Raw genomic sequence first — 19,590 nt, forward strand, 5'->3', positions numbered from 1 at the left:
AGGATGAGGGGACGGGGAAGGGAAGAGAAGGAGGGTAAGGAGGGAAGAATGAAGGGAAAGAGTAAGAGAGGACGGGAAGAATAAACGAAGAAGGAAGAGGGAAAGGGTTGAAGGGAAGGAGGAGGATGGGAAGGAGGAGAATGGAAGGATGAAAGGAAGGAAGAAGGGTAATAGAAAGGGAGAAAGGGCACGGAGGGTTTGCTCTGGTTTAAGGGAGGCAGTTGAACACACGATTCCTATCCAGCCGGGCAGTCAGCTGATCAAACAGCTGATTTGGTAAACAACCCCAATACAGTGCCAGCCAGTAGTGTCAGGCGAGGCACTGTGATTATACGTGTGTGTGGTGTGTGTGTGTGTGTGTGTGTGTGTGTGTGTGTGTGTGTGTGTGTGTGTCCTTATGTTTGAATATTCATACACACACACATACGTTCCATGAATACGTGGATTCGTTTGGGTGTGTTTGAACCCGTGTAGGAAATTGTATCCAAATATTTAGAGTCTGACTAATATCAATGCATACATACATACATACATGCATACATACATACATACATGCATACTTACTTACATACATACATACATACATACATACATACATACATACATACATGAGTTTATGCGAGAGAGGTAGATAGAAAGAGAGACAGACAGATGCAAATAAAGAGAGAACTAGAGAGAGAGACAAAGAAAGAGAGAAACTGAAAGAGACAAAGAGAAATAATTCTAGAAAGAGAGAGACAAGAGACCAAGAGAGCGAACGAGTCTTTGTGGAAAAGACAAAAAACAAACAAACACAAATTATCCCGCTTGACAACAACAACAACAACGACAACGACAACAACAACAACGACAACGACAACAACAACAACAACAACAACAACAACAACAACAACAACAACAACAACAACAACGACGACACAACAACAACAACAACGACAACAACAACAACAACAACAACAACAACAACAACAACAACAACAACAGACGACAACAACAACAACAACAACGACAACGACAACAACAACAACAACAACAACAACAACAACAACAACAACAGGAGCGAGAGATGATTTAGTCAACACACCATGAGACACCAAGTTCACAACAAACAAGTAACTCACTGCATCATACACCACACACATACACAAACATACACACACACACACACAGCACACAAACACACACCAGACATACAAACACACACACACATACACAAACATACACAGCATACACAAACATACACAGCATACACAAACATACGCAGAAATACACAGACACACACACACACACACACACACACACACTCTGTATGAGAAGGACACGCCAGCCACAAAAGAGAGTTTATTGTCTATTATGACAGCGACTCTCTCTCTCTCTCTCTCTCTCTCTCTCTCTCTCTCTCTCTCTCTATATATTACGTTATATTATTTAGGTTAATGACATACTAGCGTAGTCACCTGGCCATGTCGACACTAAAATGCAATTGTAAACAAACTCGCGAAAATTATATCACACTCTCTGACCACCTCCCCCTCTGCACCTCCCTCCACTGACCCCCATGACCCTCCTGACCTCCCCTGACCCCCCATTCCACTGAACCCAAGATTAATGGCCTCTCTGACCTATTTTTCAACTAATTTTTTTTTTAAAGTGGGAGGTAAGAAAATGCGGAAATTATGCAAATGCAGCTTCCTTCACCATTAGACTGCGCCTTCCTTCACCATTAAACTGCGCCGTCTAGTCATTTGTACTCGAAAACTGACGACTTAACTGAACCTGAAGGACAAAAATACCACAAAAGATTGTTGGGTGGGGGTGGGGGATTTTTTTTTCCCAGGATGACAACCGCCAAGGGAATATATGAGAATGGTTAGTGGATTTTTTTTTCCCAGGGTAGCCTCAGCCTCTTGCAGGAACTACCAGATGGGATTCAGTTGAGGTTTGAAGCCAGAACGGAAACACTGAGGCTTCTTCTTCTTCTTCTTCTTCTTGTTAGTGTAGGTCTCTGAGGAGGAGGAGGGAGAAGAAGGAAGAATAGGAGGAAGAAGTGTGAGTAAAGGAGGAAGCGTAGGAGGAGGAAGAGGAGTAGGAGAATTTGAGCAGTTAAAGAACACACACACACACACACACACACACACACACACACACACACACACACACACACACACACACACACACACACACACACATAAACCGGAAAATAAAACACTACGGTTGGTTTATTTACGGTTTGTGTTGTGTAAAACCTAAACCATCACATATATTATCAACTTTTTTAAGAGAACCTGACGGCGTTTGTGTTTTTGTCTTGTGAGTCAGAGAGAGAGAGAGAGAGAGAGAGAGAGAGAGAGAGAGAGAGAGGACGTGAAACAATCCCTTTCTCTTCCTTGTTGTAGTTATTGTTATTGTTTGCTGTTGTTTTCTTACTACTACAGTACTACTACTACACCTTCCTCCTCCTCATCTCCTCCTCCTCCTCCATCTCCTCTCCTCCTCCTCCTCCTCCTCCCTCCTCCTCCTCCTCCTCCTCCTCCTCCTCCTCCTCCTCCCTCCTCCTCCTAGTCCTCTTCCTCTTCTCACGAAATCGAAGTCAAATTGCTGAGTTTTGCACTGATAAATATTGTCCATTGATGGAACTGCTCCTTCCGCACACCCAAGGGAGGAATGTGCTCTCTCTCTCTCTCTCTCTCTCTCTCTCTCTCTCGGTTTTGGGAGACTTTATCTGAGCCCCAGTGACGTCTTTCCCGTGAGCAAGCATTTAATATTGAGAGAGAGAGAGAAAGAAGAAGAAAGAAGAAGAGAGAGAAGGATGAAAGAAGGCTCAGACACGGTTGAAGCTTTACACGGAAGGAACCGAGTGGAAATTGATATTGGAAATGGATCATGGGAGAAAAAATGAGAGAGAGAGAGAGAGAGAGAGAGAGAGAGAGAGAGAGAGAGAGATGATCTGTGAGTGAAATGGCAGAAGATGGAAAGCGCTTGTTGACTAGAAGATGTGAGGGAGAGGGGGGGAGGGGTGAGGGAGGGGGGTAGGGGGTGAGATAGAGGAGAGAAGGAGTGAGGGGCAGTGAGGACAGAGAGAGAGAGAGAGAGAGAGAGAGAGAGAGAGAGAGAGAGAGAGATTTTATCAAGTTATTAACCTGACCTGATTCGGACAGACGGACGGACAGAGAGCTAATAAGGTCACAGGCATGGCACTATTTGGCACCCTTACTGGCACTCTAGGGGCTAATAAACACCTCTTATTGGCCTCTTCTCACCACCAATCCCACCTCTTCTAAGTTCCTTGTTCTCTTCGCTGATTGGTAGTTAGGGAACCAATCGTGTGACCTCATTTCGTTGATGACGTCATAGTAGGGAATGGGGTGCCATGTTTAATTTTTTTTTTATGTAATTTTATTGTTTTATTTTCTTTATTAATTTAGAAATATTTCACTTTATTTGTTTGTCTTTACTGGAGTACGATGACTTAACCCCTTGAGTGCGATAACTTAATCCCTTGAGTACAATAACGTAATCCCCCTTTGAGTACGATAACTAACCCTCACCTAACTCAAGAGACAGAGTACATTTTAAAACACACTCAACAATCTCAAAGAAAATATAAATAAGTAAATAAATAAATACTATAGATAACTTACTAATTAATCTATATAAATCCCACAGACTTACGGACAGGATTTATCGTATTAAAAAAAAAAAAATCAGCGAAAAAAATCACCGAAAAAAAATCACCCTTGAATATATCAATAACTCGAAAGTCTTACTAACCAGATTTTCATACATTAAAAATTATCCCTCTCCTCCCCCCCCATCTAACCCTCCCTCCTCCTCCTCCTCCCACCTCTACCCCCAAAAAAAAAATCTGACTAATCTGACTATGCCGGGATTTCATAGAGGACTGTAAAATGAACCATGTTTGGAGGTCCTAGGGCTGGTGATGTGGGCCCAGGGTGTGGATGATGGGACCGGGTCTAATGTGTAACTTATGTTGACTCTCTCTCTCTCTCTCTCTCTCTTTATATATAACATGTCTTTATGTCTGTCAGGCTGATACACTATTTGTCTACTTGTTTGTCATCTTGTCTATGTGTCTGTGTAGCTGCCTGTCTTTGTTTACATGTCTGAATTCTGTCTGTATGCCCGAATGTCTGTCACTGTAAGATTAACACCACCTGTCTATCTGTATTCAGTCATTATGTCTAACCCTCTATAGACATGTAACTTGGGACAGACACGATCTTTATTAACTGTCTAATCTGTTTACCTGTGTCTCCTCTGTCTACCTGTGTCTCCCCTGTCTGCCTGTGTCTTCTCTGTCTACCTGTGTCTCCTCTGTCTACCTGTGTCCATTTGTTTTTACCGCATTCCCTTTGTTTACCTGTGTCTCTTTGTTTACCTGTGTCTCCTCTGTTTACCTGTGTCTCCTTTTGTTTACTCAGGTTCCTCTGTTTAATTCTGTGTCTCCTTTGTTTACCTTGCGTCTCCTCTGTCTACCCAGTTCTCTCTGCTTACTCGGCCCCTTTGTTTACCTGTGTCTCCTCTGTTCACCTGTGTCTCCTTTGTTTACCTGTGTCTCCTCTGTTCACCTGTGTCTCCTCTATTCGCTCAGTTCCCCTCTCTGCTCCACCTGTGGGTCGCCTCTTGCTCCCACCCTGTGTCTCCTCTGTCTGCCTGTGTCTCCTCTGTCTACCTGTGTCTCCTCTGTCTACCTGTGTCTCCTCTGTCTACCTGTGTCTCCTCTGTCTACCTGTGTCTCCTCTGTTCAAATTCAAACTCTTATACATCCAGTTTACGTTAAAGCTTTGATATCAACTTTTATACATCCAGTTTACGTTGAAGTTATAATATGAACATTAATATATCCAGTTTACGTTGAGGTTTTAATTTAGGAACTTTTATTATATCCGGTTTTTGTTCCAGATGTCGTTTCAAAATCGAATTTATGCTGGATTAAACCTGGATATTGAATCTTCACATCCCATTGTTTTGCCCCTGAGAGCGTCTGATGGGAGGAGGCAGCTGAGGTGACCCGGCAAATGTAACTCTTTTTTTGTTTCCCAGGTGAATTTACGTATAGGAATTGGTTCACCTGGGAGAAGAAATGGTTTTAAGTCTGGGGAAAGAAATTTTTAATCTGGAAGAAGAAATGTTTTGATAGAGTGTAGTGATGTTATAGTGTCTCCTTTCCTCCTTCCCTCATTCCTTCGTTCATTCCTCTTTCCTTCCTCCGTTCCCTTCCTTACTCCCTCTTTTCCACCCTCCATCCATCCCTCTTCAAACCCCCCCCTCCCCCGCCCCCGCCCCCTTCGGTAACTCAGGGTCAAAATTGGTCTGACAGCTGTGGCTCCCGTCATGGCTGGCCGGCGCTTAATAATCAAAGTGCCATTCTGAGGGAGATGAATGGCACTGTGTTTGGATGCCACATATTTGGAGAGGCCTCAGTCCGGTGCCTGAGAAAAGGTCATCTTTATTAACTTCCGCTACCATGTTATTATAATCATCCCCTGTTCCTGTGTGTGTGTGTGTACTTGATGTTGGTTTATGTACAGTACGTGGTTTGTGATCTATGTACGTGGTGGTGGTGGTGATCTGTGTACGTGATGGTGATCTATGAACGTGGTGGTGATCTATGAACGTGGTGGTGATCTACGTACAGCCCCCAACCACTGTACCAAGCGACTGTGCATATCAATCAGTATGTGCGTATCGGCTAGTCTATGTACGTGGGGATAGTCTATGTACGTGGGGATAGTCTATGTACGTTATCTATGTCCCCATTAGATTATTCACCCTAGACTATTATTTTTCATTGGTCACTGTATTTACATTTTCTTTAAGGGGCCGACTTATGTAATGGCTTGAGAGTGGAAAAAAAATCACCAGTTATTTTCATATTTTATTAAAGAACTTTCTACTTAAACTCTCTATTTAAAACTCTTATTAAACTACTATGTCATTACCTGTTTATTTGTCCGTAGTCGTGTACCTTAAGCCCCTTGATTGGACCTCACCTGGCGGAGGGGGAGGGGGAATACCTGCCACTATGCCTTCTTGTGATTTCCAATTAAAACTTACCTGGATTTAATCTCTTGAGGCAGGTTGTTTTGTTTTGTGTTTGCTGCTTAACACCTACACGTATGTCTGTCTGTCTGTCTCTCTCTACACACACACACACGCACACAAGAAACTACCACTCAGCACATCTCCCCAAACCCACATTATATTATTTACATGAACACCCAAATGGCAACACTGTGACATGGTTATCAGATAGTGTATTTTTATTCCCTTTTTTTTTATGCCTCGGTAAGGAGTCAATAGAACGGTGATATTATTCAGTTATATTTTATTGTTTTTCTTTTTGTTTCGTCTCGTGAGATTATTGGCAAGTGTGTTTAAAAAAAGAATCTGAAATTGAACGAAATGTTATGAAAAAAGATAAATAGAAATTTTTTGAAAAAGATAATATTGAAAATGATTGAGAATTTGTTATATATTTGGTGTCTCCTTCTTCTTCTTCCTCCTTCAGAGTCCATGTTAGGTTAGGTTAGGTTAGGTTAGGTTAGGTCAGGTTAGGTTAGGTTAGGTTAGGTTAGGTTAGGTTAGGTTAGGTCAGGTTAGGTTAGGTCAGGTTAGGTTAGGTTAGGTTCCTCATCCTTCCATATTTTGATGAACAGTGACAGCCAACTTCGAGACCAGAGTAGTGGACTGATTAACTGTGGCGTGTATACATACATACATACATACATACATACATACATACATACATACATACATACATACATACAGCCTTAATGTAAATCCAAACTCGAATCACATGAATCCGAATTCGAATCCGGATCGTCACTTGAGAACGTAAACAAACGAGGCCATCACAAAGCACTCAGAGTCGTGGCCAGATTTAAGGGAGGGACTCACAGCTGGGGCACCTCACCGCGAGACAAGAATATCTGATGGATGATAGGGGGGGGAGTCCTGCCTCTGATGGGGGAGGCAGAGTCCTGCCTCAGTCAGGGGGGGTCCTGCCTCCTGATAGGGGTGGTCCTGCCTCTAATGGGGGTGGTCCTGCCTGTGTTGGGGGGCGGAGTCCTGCCTCTGATGGGGGGGTGATCACTGCCTGTGATGGGGGGGGGGGTGGTCACTGATGGGGGTGGTCCTGCCTCTGATGGTAGCCCAGGAGGTGGGGTTAGTGCTGCCTCTGATGGGGGGGTGGTCCTGCCTCTGATGGGAGGGAGGAGGTGGTCTCGACTCCTGATGGTTGGGGAGAGTGGGGGTGGGTCTTGCCTCTGATGGGGGGTGGTCCTGCCTCTGATGGGGGGGTGGTCCTGCCTCTGATGGAGGTGAGTCCTGCCTCTGATGGCCCAGGAGGGTGGGGGTTGGTGCTGCCCCTCTGATGGGGGGTGGTCCTGCCTCCGATGGGGGGTAGTCCTGCCTCTGATGGCCCAGGAGGGTGGGGGTTGGTGCTGCCTCTGATGGGGGGTGGTCCTGCCTCTGATGGGAGGAGGGGGTGGTCTTGACTCTGATGGCCAGGAGGGTGGGGTTGGCAGTGCTGCCTCTGATGGGGGTGGTCCTGCCTCTGATGGAGGGAGGGGGGTGGTCTTGAGCTCACAATTCCAGGGAGGTGGGGAGTCAACTCTGATGGTTGGGGGAGGTGGGGGGTGGGTCTTGCCTCTGATGGTCACTACTGAGTGGTTGAGATGGTTTCTGAATGGTTGTCGGATGTTTTCTTAGTGACTGCTGTAGACAGTGGGCCCTTTCTGATTGGCTAATGATTCCTTTGTTTGGTTTTTATTTTCTGCCAGAAGAATAGAGACAAAAATAAATAAATAGATTAAGATAGAAAAAGAGATAATGGAAGAGAAAGAAGTGAGTTTTTGAGTTCAGGGTCTTGTTATTGTGGGGGAGGGCTTGAGGGGGTAAGGGGATGGGAGGGAAGAGGGGATAAAGGGGGTGGGGGATGGGAGGGGAAGGAAAGTAGGAGAGAAGACGACAGGAGGGATTGGAGGGGAGGGGGAGGGAAAAGAGGGGGAGGGGGGTAGGAGGTGGAGGGGGTAGGACGGAAGTGGAAGATGGAAGGGAAGGAAGATGGTAGGAAACGAGGAGGAAGGCGGAATGGGAAGAGGAGAATGTAAGAGACATGTCAGGAAGTGTGTTGAGAGAGAGAGAGAGAGAGAGAGAGAGAGAGAGAGCGCGAATAGTCCCTCTCTCTCTCTCTGTCACACACACACACACACACACACACACACACACACTCTTGTTTTTACTTCATGAGGATAATATGGCAGCCTGAGTCTTAACCAATCACAGGCGTGGGACTTATTTGCTCTGGCGGGTCTTAACCAATCATCGTCTAAGTTGCCGCTCGGTGTGACAGGTCTAAGCCAATCAGAGTCGGAGTTACCATTCGCATTTTGGGGGGTTTTGCCAATCAGAAATTAATACACTTCTTCGTGTCTCACGTCTTGACCAATCAGAGGCTACACTGCTATACATTCTCCAGGATCTTAACCAATCACAGACGAATACATTACTACCTGTCTTACGTCTTAACCAATCGGAGAACAGAGGCATTATTCGTCCTGGGAGGATTTAACCAATCAGAGATGGACACGTTATTGCCTGCCTCGCGTCTCAACCAATCAAGGACGGGGGAATTGTTTCGCTAATTACGGGGGATAATTAAGGCCTAAGCTGGGGTGATTATGTCTCACCTGGGGGGGGGGAGATAATGGGGTGGGGATGGGTGAGGAGTTGGGGATGGGGGGAGGTAAGAGGGTGGAATAGATGAGGATGGGGGTGAGGAAAGTGAGAGATAATGGGGAGAGGGGTGAGGAAAGTGAGAGAAAATGGGGAGAGGGGTGAGGATGGGGTTACGGGTAATATGGGGTGGGGGAGATAATGGGGGAGTGAGGGGTTTTAATGGGTATGTTAATTTTAAAGTGATTGATAATAATAACAACAACAACAACAACAACAACAACAACTAAAAATACCCTTGGCATCAACGTTAACTTTATAAATGAGTTTGTAAAGAAATTAATTAGAAATAAACAAAGAGGGTTGGGGGGGGGGGGTTGGTGCCGCCGACGACCGCTTGCGGCATGGAGTTGCGGCTACTTGGTGATAATTGATAAAGTTGACTCATAAGTTACGGAGGATGGCGGGAATTACCTCAACAACAAGTTTTAATGAGCCCCGTCTGACACCATTATTAACTACCATTATTAACTACCATTATTACTATGTTATTACTACCACCGCCACCGTATCTACCATTATCACCTCACCACCATCATAACCACCACTACCACTTTCGTTACTACCACCATTACCACCACTAATACTACCATCATCATCAAAACAACAACTATCACCACCACCACAACTATTACCAGCACCACAACCACAACTGCCATCATTACAGCCACAACCACCACCACCACAACTACCACAACTACCACATCACCCTCATCTTACTTGTCATGAAATGTGATTGGTGGCGACGCTGTATCTCTTATCAACTCTCAGCCAATCACAGTCATCCAATCAAAAACATGTCAGCAAGTCTAAGCCAATCAAAACACCTCCTTTCTACTCATAAATATAATTGGTTGTTTTATTGGTATTCATGAACGTATATGTGTACTCTTATGTATACACAGCTTCCCCCGTTCATACATACATACATCAGGAAGGCTGGCCACTCTGAAAGCTCCCTGTGTAAGCGTGTTTATTTATTATGTCTATTGAATTTAGTAACAATGAAATAATCTTTTAAGTGCGAAACAAAATCATGAAATTGCGTTTTATTTGAGGCACGGAGAGAGAGAATGTGTGTGTGTGTGTGTGTGTGTGTGTGTGTGTGTGTGTGTGTGTGTACATAAGTTGTAATCAAGTAACGTACCCCAGCTAATAGATCACCCCTCCACCTCCCCGGCCTGGACAGTGACCCTTGCTGTCTTAGGCCGTCTTTAAACATAATCCCCCCCTTTAAAGAAGAAAACTAAACCTTATACAAAGAGACCATAAAACTCATCCCCACAGCGCCATCCGACACACACACACACACACACACAAACGAGAATGCAGGTCTAGTCATCAGCACCCGGGCCAGCTGCGACAATCTGACATAAGAATAAAATATAGTTGAGTTTCCCCTACCATCCTTCCTTTATCACCAAATTTATCCCATACAAAAACTCTAGTATTATTTTCTACCTATCTACACACACAGAATATATGAATGGATAAATTTTGAGGGTTTTAACACGTCAGAGAGAAAGAGAAAGCGAGAGAAAGTGAGATAGAGAAAGGGGAAAGTCATAGAACGAAAACGGTATCTCACATGCCAAACGTTTCACCCACTATATATCACATTTTTATGAGTTTCTCTCTCTATACCGATTGACCATTAGCCGAGGATCTCCCCTTCCCCTCCTCTACCACCGCAACCGACCCAAATATGCCTGCAGCAGTAACACACACACACAGGGGGGGGAGCTACCACAGTGCAGGATTACAGTCATCACACTAACTACAAACCACCACAGCCACCACACCACAACCACAGCAGGAGGCGTGTGGTGCGTGTTGATCTGACGATGCTATCACACACGACCTGTCCACCTGTGTGTGTGTTTTTACCTTAAGCCGTCGGGTAGTAAATTGGTAACCATGCCCTGCCTACACGCCTCCTGCACCCATGCCCTGCCTACACGCCTCCTGCACCCATGCCCTGCCTACACGCCTCCTGCACCCATGCCCTGCCTACACGCCTCCTGCACCCATGCCCTGCCTACCACGCCTCACCTGCACCCATGCCTGCCTGCACGCCTCCTGCACCCTTACAGACAGAAACAGACATACAAAGAGGAAACAAGAAGAGGCATATACATACATACATACATACATACATACATAGGCTGGCGTAGCATAATGAATAAAAATAAACGATTTATAATGAATAATCAAAGCATTTATTTCCCTCCTTTCCAATATAATAGTGTCTGGGGGGTACTTGAGGGGTAAGGTACCAACACGTAAATATTAACTTTATTTTCGGCTCCGATAGTCCATTCAGCATTGTTAATTTGGCTTCAACAGGTAGAGGTGTTCAATTACATTTAGTTTGGTATACACAACTTATTACCTCACGTTTAATATTTATGTATGTTTGTTTGTGTGTATTGTGTGTGTATGTTTGTGTGTGTATGTTTGTGTGTGTATGTAATGTATTCTTGCATCTTGTAGAGTAAGAAAAGTTTATATGATTATGTCTCTCTCTCTCTCTCTCTCTCTCTCTCTCTCTCTCTCTCTCAACCTGAAAACTTAACCATATATATAAACTGGGGCACAGGACACACCCCCCCTCCCTCCTACACACACACTGGGGAGCTGGACACCCCCCTCCCTCCTACACACACACACACTGCAAGATAACATCACATTGTAACTCTTCCTAAGGGCTAAAAATTCACAGAGATTTTTAACGTTATAAGAGAGAGAGAGAGAGAGAGAGAGAGAGAGAGAGAGAGAGAGAGAGAGAGAGAGAGCATATCTTTAAGACTTAAGGAAAGATAAACGTGTCTAAGTCGTCCTAGAAGCTATGTACAGGAAGATTCTTTTGTTGTTGTTGCTGTTTTTTTGTTTTTTTTGCTTTTGTTTTGTTGTTGTTTTGCTGTTTTTGTTGTTGTTGTTGTTGTTTTTGTTGTTTTTATTGTTTTTGTTGTTTTTATTATTGTTGCTGTTTTTATTGTTGTTTTTATCTTCCTCTGAGAAATATCGTGATTTTCCTCTTCCTGGTTTTAAAAGGATGTTATCATTCTTTTTCCTCCTCCTCCTCCTCCTCCTCCTCCTCTCTCCTGAAGGTGCGGGAGAAGTTAGTGACGGTGTTGAAGGTAGAGGAGTATCCAGTAGGGCTTCCTGAACGCTTCCTGTAGGAGGGTTTATTACAGGTGGTAAGGAGAGGAGGAACAGGGAAGGAAGAGAAAGGAAGAGGAAGAGGGAAGGAGGAGTCTTAAGAGTTACATACCAAGATTTTCAGTTTTATTTTAGCTTTTGTTGAGAGAAGGGGAGGGAAGGAGGGGGGAGGGAAGGAGTAAAGGAGGGAGAGAAGAAGGGAGGGAAGGGAGGATAGAAAGGGAAAGAGGGTGGGAAGGAAAGAGAGAGAGGGGGGGTACTCAACATGCTCTCTCTCTCTCTTTCTCTCTCTCTCTCTCACTTTTTGCCATGTCCTCCTGTCTGTCTGTCTGTCTGTCTGTGTCTCTGTCTTCCTCTTTCTTTCTGTCTTTGTTCCTGTCTGTTTTTCTTCTTGTCTGTCTGTCTGTCTGTCCTCTCCACCAGTCCCACTAATGAGTAAGTCGCTGAACAGCCTCTAATGCTCGTTAACCTTCCAACTACTACAACTGTGACCTGTTTATTCCCCTCGTTAAACCTCCAATGACCATGTGAGGGTCCTTTCGTTAAACCACTGATGAACGAATGAGAATTTATTAACTTCTCTACAATGTTAATTATTTATCATTATTACTGTTAAATTTACAACAATATTTCCATGATGTTAAACCCCTAAGACATTGTACCAGATATAAAACACTTCTTCTTCCCCTTCTACAGGATGATGGGGGCGCGGACGTGGCTTCTGGTGGTGGCGGTGCAGGTGTTGGTGGTGGAAGGCAGGTGTCCCAGGCCGTGCAGGTGTAATTATGAGGAACACGGCAGGAAGGTGGTGACATGTGACGCTGGCAGCCTGACTGGGCCTATACCTGTGTTTGATATGGATATGGATACTAAGGTGAGGGAGATAGGGTGAGAGATATAGGGTGAGAGAGATAGGGTGAGAGAGATAGGGTGAGGGAGATAGGGTGAGAGAGATAGGGTGAGAGAGATAGGGTGAGATAGGGGTGAGAGAGATAGGGTGAGAGAATAGGGGGGAGAGGTAGGGTGAGAGATGGAGTGTGACATAGGGTGGGGGTATAGGGGCAGAGATAGGGTGAAATGAGGGTGAGGATGAGGAGAGTGGAGGGTGAAATGAGATGAAGAAGTGAGGGTGAGGAAAGGAGGAGAGAGGAGGGTGACGGAAGGGTGAGGGGAGGGGAGGGAAGGAGGGAGGGGAGGGTGAGGGAAGGGGGAAGGAGGGGGGGTGAGGGGAGGGTGAGGGAAGGGGAAGGAGGGGGGGAAGGGAGAGGGAGGGTGAGGAAGGGTGAGGGAGGGTGAGGGAAGGGTGAGGGGAGGGTGAGGAAGGGGAAGGAGGGGGAAGGGTGAGGGGAGGGGTGAGGGAAGGGTGAGGGAGGGTGAGGGAAGGTGAGGAGGGGGAGGGAAGGGGAAGGAGGGGGGGAAGGTGAGGGGAGGGTGAGGGAAGGGGGAAGGAGGGGGGAAGGAGAGGGAGGGTGAGGAAGGGGTGAGGGAGGGTGAGGAAGGTGAGGGGAGGGTGAGAGGAAGGGGAAGGAGGGGAGGGAATAAGGAGGGGAGGGAGAGGGAAGGAAGGGAGGGGGGAAGGGTGAGGAGGTGAGGGAAGGGTGAGGGGAGGGTGAGGGGAAGGGTGAGGGAGGGTGAGGGAAGGGGAAGGAGGGGAGGGAAGGGTGAGGGGAGGGTGAGGAAGGAAGGAGGGGGGGGGGTGAGGGAGGGAAGGGGAAGGAGGGGGGAAGGGTGAGGGAGGGTGAGGGGAGGAGGTGAGGGAAGGTGAGGGGAGGGGTGAGGAAGGGGGAAGGAGGGGGGGAAGGTGAGGGGAGGGTGAGGGAAGGGTGAGGGGAGGGTGAGGAAGGGTGAGGGAGGGAAGGAGGGGGGGAAGGGAGTGAGGGAGGGTGAGGGAAGGGGGAAGGGAGGGGGGGGAAGGGTGAGGGGAGGGTGAGGGGAAGGGTGAGGGAGGGTGAGGGAAGGGTGAGGGGGGAAGGTGAGGGGAGGGTGGAGGAAGGGGAAGGAGGGGGAAAGGGTGAGGTGAGGGAAGGGGAAGGGGAGGGAGGGGAGGTAAACATGCAAGGTCACAGCTCTGCCAAGCGGTTCATTACGGTTCTATCACAATTTTATCCTTATATTTTGGTTGGGGAACGAGAGGTAATTGGGTTTCAAGCACTGTTCCTGAGGGATTTAAACCCCCATCCCTCCAACCCCTTAACTTAAACCCCTCCCTCCTCAAACTCCTCCCCCACACCCCCTAACTCAAACCTTCCTCCCTCCAGACACTCACCACCACCCTCCCTCTCCCTCCAGACACTCACCACCACCCTTCCTCCTCAACAGACACTCCCCACCACCCCTCCCTCTCCTCCAACAAGACACCTCCACCACTCCCTCTCTCTCCCTCCAACAGACACCCCACCACCTCCCCTCCTCCAACAGACACCCTCCACCATTCCTCCTCTCCTCCAACAGACACTCACCACCTCCTCCCTCCCTCCAACAGACACTTCCACCATTCTCCTCTCCTCCAACAGACACCTCCACCTCCTCCCTCCAACAGACACCTCCACCATTCCCTCCTCTCCCTCCAACAGACACTCACCACCCCTCCCTCCTCTCCCTCCAACAGACACTTCCACCATTCCCTCCCTCTCCAACAGACACCTCCACCATTCTCCCCAACACACCTCACCACCACTCCCTCCAACAGACACTCTCCACCACCTCCCTCCCCTCCAACAGACACTCCACCATTCCCTCCCTCTCTCTCCCCCTCCAACAGACACTCACCACCACTCCCCCTCCAACAGACACTCACCACCTCCCTCCCTCCTCTCCTCACTCACCACTCCCTCCTCCTCTCCTCCAACAGACACTCACCACCACTCCCTCCCTCTCTCCCTCCAACAGACACTCACCACCACTCCCTCCCTCTCTCCCTCCAACAGACACTCTCCACCATTCCCTCCCTCTCTCCCTCCAACAGACACTCACCACCACTCCCTCTCTCCAACAGATACTGACCATCACATCACCAGAGGATCAACCCAACACGTTAACCCTGGGGCCAATCTTCTCCACTCTGTCACAGCTTGAAGAGATCCACATCACCCGGTCCAACGTTCCAGCCATCGGGGAGAACTCCTTGTGGGGTCTAAGTCACCTCCAGGTCCTCAACTTGACGAATAATAACATAACTCTTCTGTATGATTCTCACCTGAAGGGCATGAGGAGCTTGGAGGTAAGTGAGGGTGACAGAGGGGGGTAGGAGAGTGAGAAAGAGAGAGAATAAGAGATAGTTGGAGAAAGTCTGTGAGATATTTGTTTTTTTTATTTCAGAGGTTTGATGACATTGGTGTGTGTGTGTGTGTGTGTGTGTGTGTGTGTGTGTGTGATCATTGTTTTAGTGTTAATGTGCATGCAGAGGATGACATCAAGGAGGCCCTTTACGTCGACCTGGACAGTGTTAACCTCTATCCCCAAAGAAGATTAAGGTTGTGCTCCTTGGCGACTTCAGTGCCAGAGTTGGCAGAGATGCTGACATTTGGCAGGGAACCATAGGGAGAAATGGACTAGGCAAGTGTAATCCCAACGGTCTACTCCTCCTCAACAAGTGTGCTGCACACAACCTCACTATCACCAATACCTTGTTTAGGCAGGCCGACAAGTTAAAGGGTTCGCTGTATGGCAGCGAGACATGTGTCACATACAGCAGTCATCTCAAGGCACTTGAAAACTTTTACCAACGTAGTCTATGTTCCATCTTCCGAGTTCTCTGGGAAGACAAGAGAACAAATGTCAGTATTCTCTCTGACACCAACTGTAGGAGCATCGAGGCTACCATTATCCATGAACAACTACGTTGGACTGGCCATGTTACCCACATGGACGACAGTAGACTGCCAAAGCAGCTACTTTACCGTCACCTAACGAATAGTAAATGTAACGCTGGCGGGTAACGGAAAAGGTATAAGGATAGTCTTAAGACAAACCAGAAAAAGTGCCAAATCGACCCCTTCACCTGGGAGACGATCACTCCACACTGTAACGCTTGGAGGAGCACCACACGAGAAGGTGTCAATACTTTCGAGTTAGCCCGACTGCAAACCAAGCAGACAAGCGCCGGCGCCGGAAAGACGCTGCCGCCGCCCCTCCCCCCCGCACTATATGTAGCCCTCCACACGTGCAACATATGTGGACGACCCTGCCGGTCCCGTATCAGCCTCTAGCCTCTCAGAGCTCACCAACGAAGGTGACATCCTTAATAACTCATGTTATTTGTTATAGCTGGATGATCGTCGTACTCGATTCCTAGTGACAGCAAGTAGTAGTAGTAGTATTTTACACGTTATAGAACATATTTCACCACATGTAGTATATATTGTATATGTTGTAACACATATTGTACATGTAGTAGCACATATATACATATTGAATTTCATTTTAGTACATATTCTATTACATGTAGTAAGCACATATTTTCTTGGACCACATATTGAATCATATTTTAGTACATATTTTATTACATGTAGTAAGCACATATTTACTTGTTGTACAACATATTGTATATGTAACACATAGTATAACACATATTGTACCATATGTAGTAGCACATAATGTACCAAGTAGCTCCATATAACTAACAGCATGGTGTTGTCCTCAGGCTTTGCACCTCGACGACAACCACATCACCATACTGGCCTCCGGCACCTTCAGGAGCCTAGAGAGCCTGGAGAGCCTCACGCTAGCCAGGAACAAACTGCGGGTCATCGCCCCCAGGGTCTTCCTCCTCCTCTCCCGCCTTAGGTACCTCGACCTCAGCGGCAACGCCATCCAGGAACTCGACCCGGAAGACCTGAAGGACATCCCCGCACTGAGAACTCTGCTGTGTGCCGAGTGTGGCCTGACGAGGGTCAAGTCTCTGGTGTACAGGATGTTGCCGCTCCTAGAGACCCTAGACCTCCGCGACAACCGCATCACCTCCCTCGCCCCGGAGGAGTACATGGACCTCGACTACCTGAAGCGACTTTACCTGGATGGTAACCGGATCTTCGAGCTTAAGGATTACACCTTCAAGGGCGTGGCTCTGCAGCACCTCGGCCTGGCCAGGAACAAGATGGAGAGGATCTCGAGGATGGCCTTCGAGGACTGTTCGGTGCTGAGCATTGACTTGTCGTCCAACAGTAAGCTGCAGTACTCGTCCTTTAGGCACCTAAGTCCTGTCATCGCCCACATGCACGGACTCAACATCGCCAATACCCGCATCAGTCCCGACCACGTCAGGGAGTTACTCAAGCGAGCTTCCAGGTTGAAGAAACTTAATCTGAGTCGTTTGCATCTTAACCAACTCTTACCTAACATGTTCATCTCCCAGGCCAAGCTGGAAGAACTCAACTTGTCGAGCAACAGCCTCCGCTACGTCCCTGTCGACATCCTGCACTCCCTGCCCAGCCTGCAGTCCCTCGACCTGCGTAAAAATGAGTTCCGTGGTTTGCCAGAAATTATTCTGCGTCGTTTGGATCGCATTTATGACGTTGAACTGGACACCAACCCTTGGTCGTGTGACCAGTGCCACATCCCCTACCTTAAGATCTGGCTCAACAACTCCAAGAGCTTCAGGACAGCTTGTTACCCAGACGTGGACGCCCCCAAGTGCCTCAAGTGCCAGTCACCCATGGAGATGTACGATAAGCCTATCATCGAGATCGAGGGCTTGGAACTCCAGCCTTGTCCAGAGGGAACCTTCGACTTGGCGGCCGCCAGTGCCAGCTCGTCCAACTTCTCGCTGGTGCTGGCGGTGGTGACGGCGGCAGTGGTGATCATCCTCCTGCTGATCATCCTCGTGACCGGCATCATCATGTACAACCGTCACACCGCCTTCTACTACACACACGAGAACGACTCCAGGCACCACTTCTACGAGAACCCCGCCCTCCACTCCGACCACACTGACATCACCCTCGACGAGGACCTCGACCACCTGCCGGAGAAGGACCCGAGGTTAGACGGCCAGACGAACGCCACCCGAGATGCACCCGACACCGAAAAACCCGACAACCCATCGTCGGGAGGCAAGAAGAAACAAACCGTCGACAACAATGTGGTGGTGATTGACGAGTTGATAAGGAATAAAAATGCAAAGTCAACTCAGAACGGAAAGTCCTGAGGCTACTTTTATGATACTAACTTTGAGAGGAAAAATGTGTGATGCTTTATGAGTAACGTAGACACTGTTGCCTCCACGTCAAGTCACCACAACACTCCCAACAAAACGAACCAAGACATTTTTAAGTTTTCTCATAAACAAATATATAATACAAACACTAGTATAGCCCCCCCCCCTCGTGGTTGTTTACATAAAGTGTGTGCAGGGGGAGGAAGAAGTGGCGCTGTTTACGTGTAGACAGTGAAGGGAAAGGGCCGTGTTTACCTCACCACACCCCCCCCCCACCCACCACATACAATTATCACCACGTATTCATTGTCTATTAGTGTGTGTTGTTTATCCATTTTGTATATCATCATAAATAAGACATTGTATATTTGGCGGCGATGAAGCCCAAAATGATGATGATGATGGTGATGGTGATGATAATGATGGTGATGGTGATGATGATGATGATGATGATGATGGTGATGATGGGATGATGATGTTGATGATGGTGATGGGATGATGATGGATGAGTGATGATGATGATGATGAGTGATGATGATGATGATGAGGATGGTGATGATGATGATGATGATGATGATGATGATGATGGTGATGATGATGATGATGATGATGATGGTGATGGTGATGATGATGATGATGGTGATGATGATGATGATAGATAGAATGTTTAAAACTGCTTCATCTTCAAACCTTTCACGTATGTTGAATCTGAGGCTAGAGTTGTGGTCACGTATCTCTGATGACTGACTGTGGTTATGACCCCTTTAACCCTTACCCTTTAACCCTTACCCTTAACCATTCACGTAACCCCTTAACCCCCCTTAACTCTCCCCCATACCCCCCCTTTATAATACTTTGCAGCCTTTGTACACAGTAGACCAGAAATACAACTCATTTGTATTGTAGTTAAAACCTTTATATATAATATATATATATACATATACGTACCTATGTATATACATATACATACATATATATATATATATGTATATACATTGTATGTGTACCAAGTCCTTTAAGGGGACGTGTTAGGCCTTTCAGATGGATTACTTACTGAATGTATCACTCTTTATAAATATATTTTTGAGGGATGTTTGAAGTTATTATTAATATATGTAGATCTTTACTTTTAAATGAAGCAAAATGCAATATTAATAATAAAGGGAAATATATATATATATGTATACACTCTATTATAAACTGAAATTGGAAGACAAAAATTATATATTATAGGAATATAAAGCACAATGTGTCTCCTGATTGGTTCATTTCTTGTTTGTAAGCATGACGTCACGGTTGCGAGGGAAAAAAGCTCGCTTTGAGATTGGCTGATCAATGTTTATATAGATAATGTCACCAGTGTAAAGTCCTGCTTTGTGATTTGTCATAGTAGAGATGGGTGGCGTCACAGCTGTTACCTCCCTGCTTTGTGATTGGTCATAGTAGAGATGGGTGACGTCACAGTTGTTACCTCCCTGCATTTATGATTGGTTCTCAGTAGGGAGGGATGAACG

The 19,590-nt window shown here is 46.7% G+C and overlaps 1 protein-coding gene across 1 annotated transcript in view; it reads left to right on the top strand.

Moving 5' to 3' along the window:
- The window catches only part of LOC121860987 (insulin-like growth factor-binding protein complex acid labile subunit), a 26,337-nt gene extending 7,799 nt beyond the window's left edge, over positions 1-18,538 (top strand). Inside the window, exons 2-4 of the mRNA XM_042358415.1 lie at positions 12,619-12,796; positions 14,918-15,142; positions 16,565-18,538. Coding sequence (XP_042214349.1) covers positions 12,620-12,796; positions 14,918-15,142; positions 16,565-18,067 — 1,905 coding nt within the window. The 5' untranslated portion in view covers position 12,619 and the 3' untranslated portion in view covers positions 18,068-18,538. The remainder of the gene's footprint in view (positions 1-12,618; positions 12,797-14,917; positions 15,143-16,564) is intronic.
- The last annotated feature ends 1,052 nt before the right edge of the window (positions 18,539-19,590 follow it).

Source organism: Homarus americanus, unplaced genomic scaffold (assembly GCF_018991925.1).
Source record: "Homarus americanus isolate GMGI-L3 unplaced genomic scaffold, GMGI_Hamer_2.0 scaffold52806, whole genome shotgun sequence".
NCBI classification, from domain to species: domain Eukaryota; kingdom Metazoa; phylum Arthropoda; class Malacostraca; order Decapoda; family Nephropidae; genus Homarus; species Homarus americanus.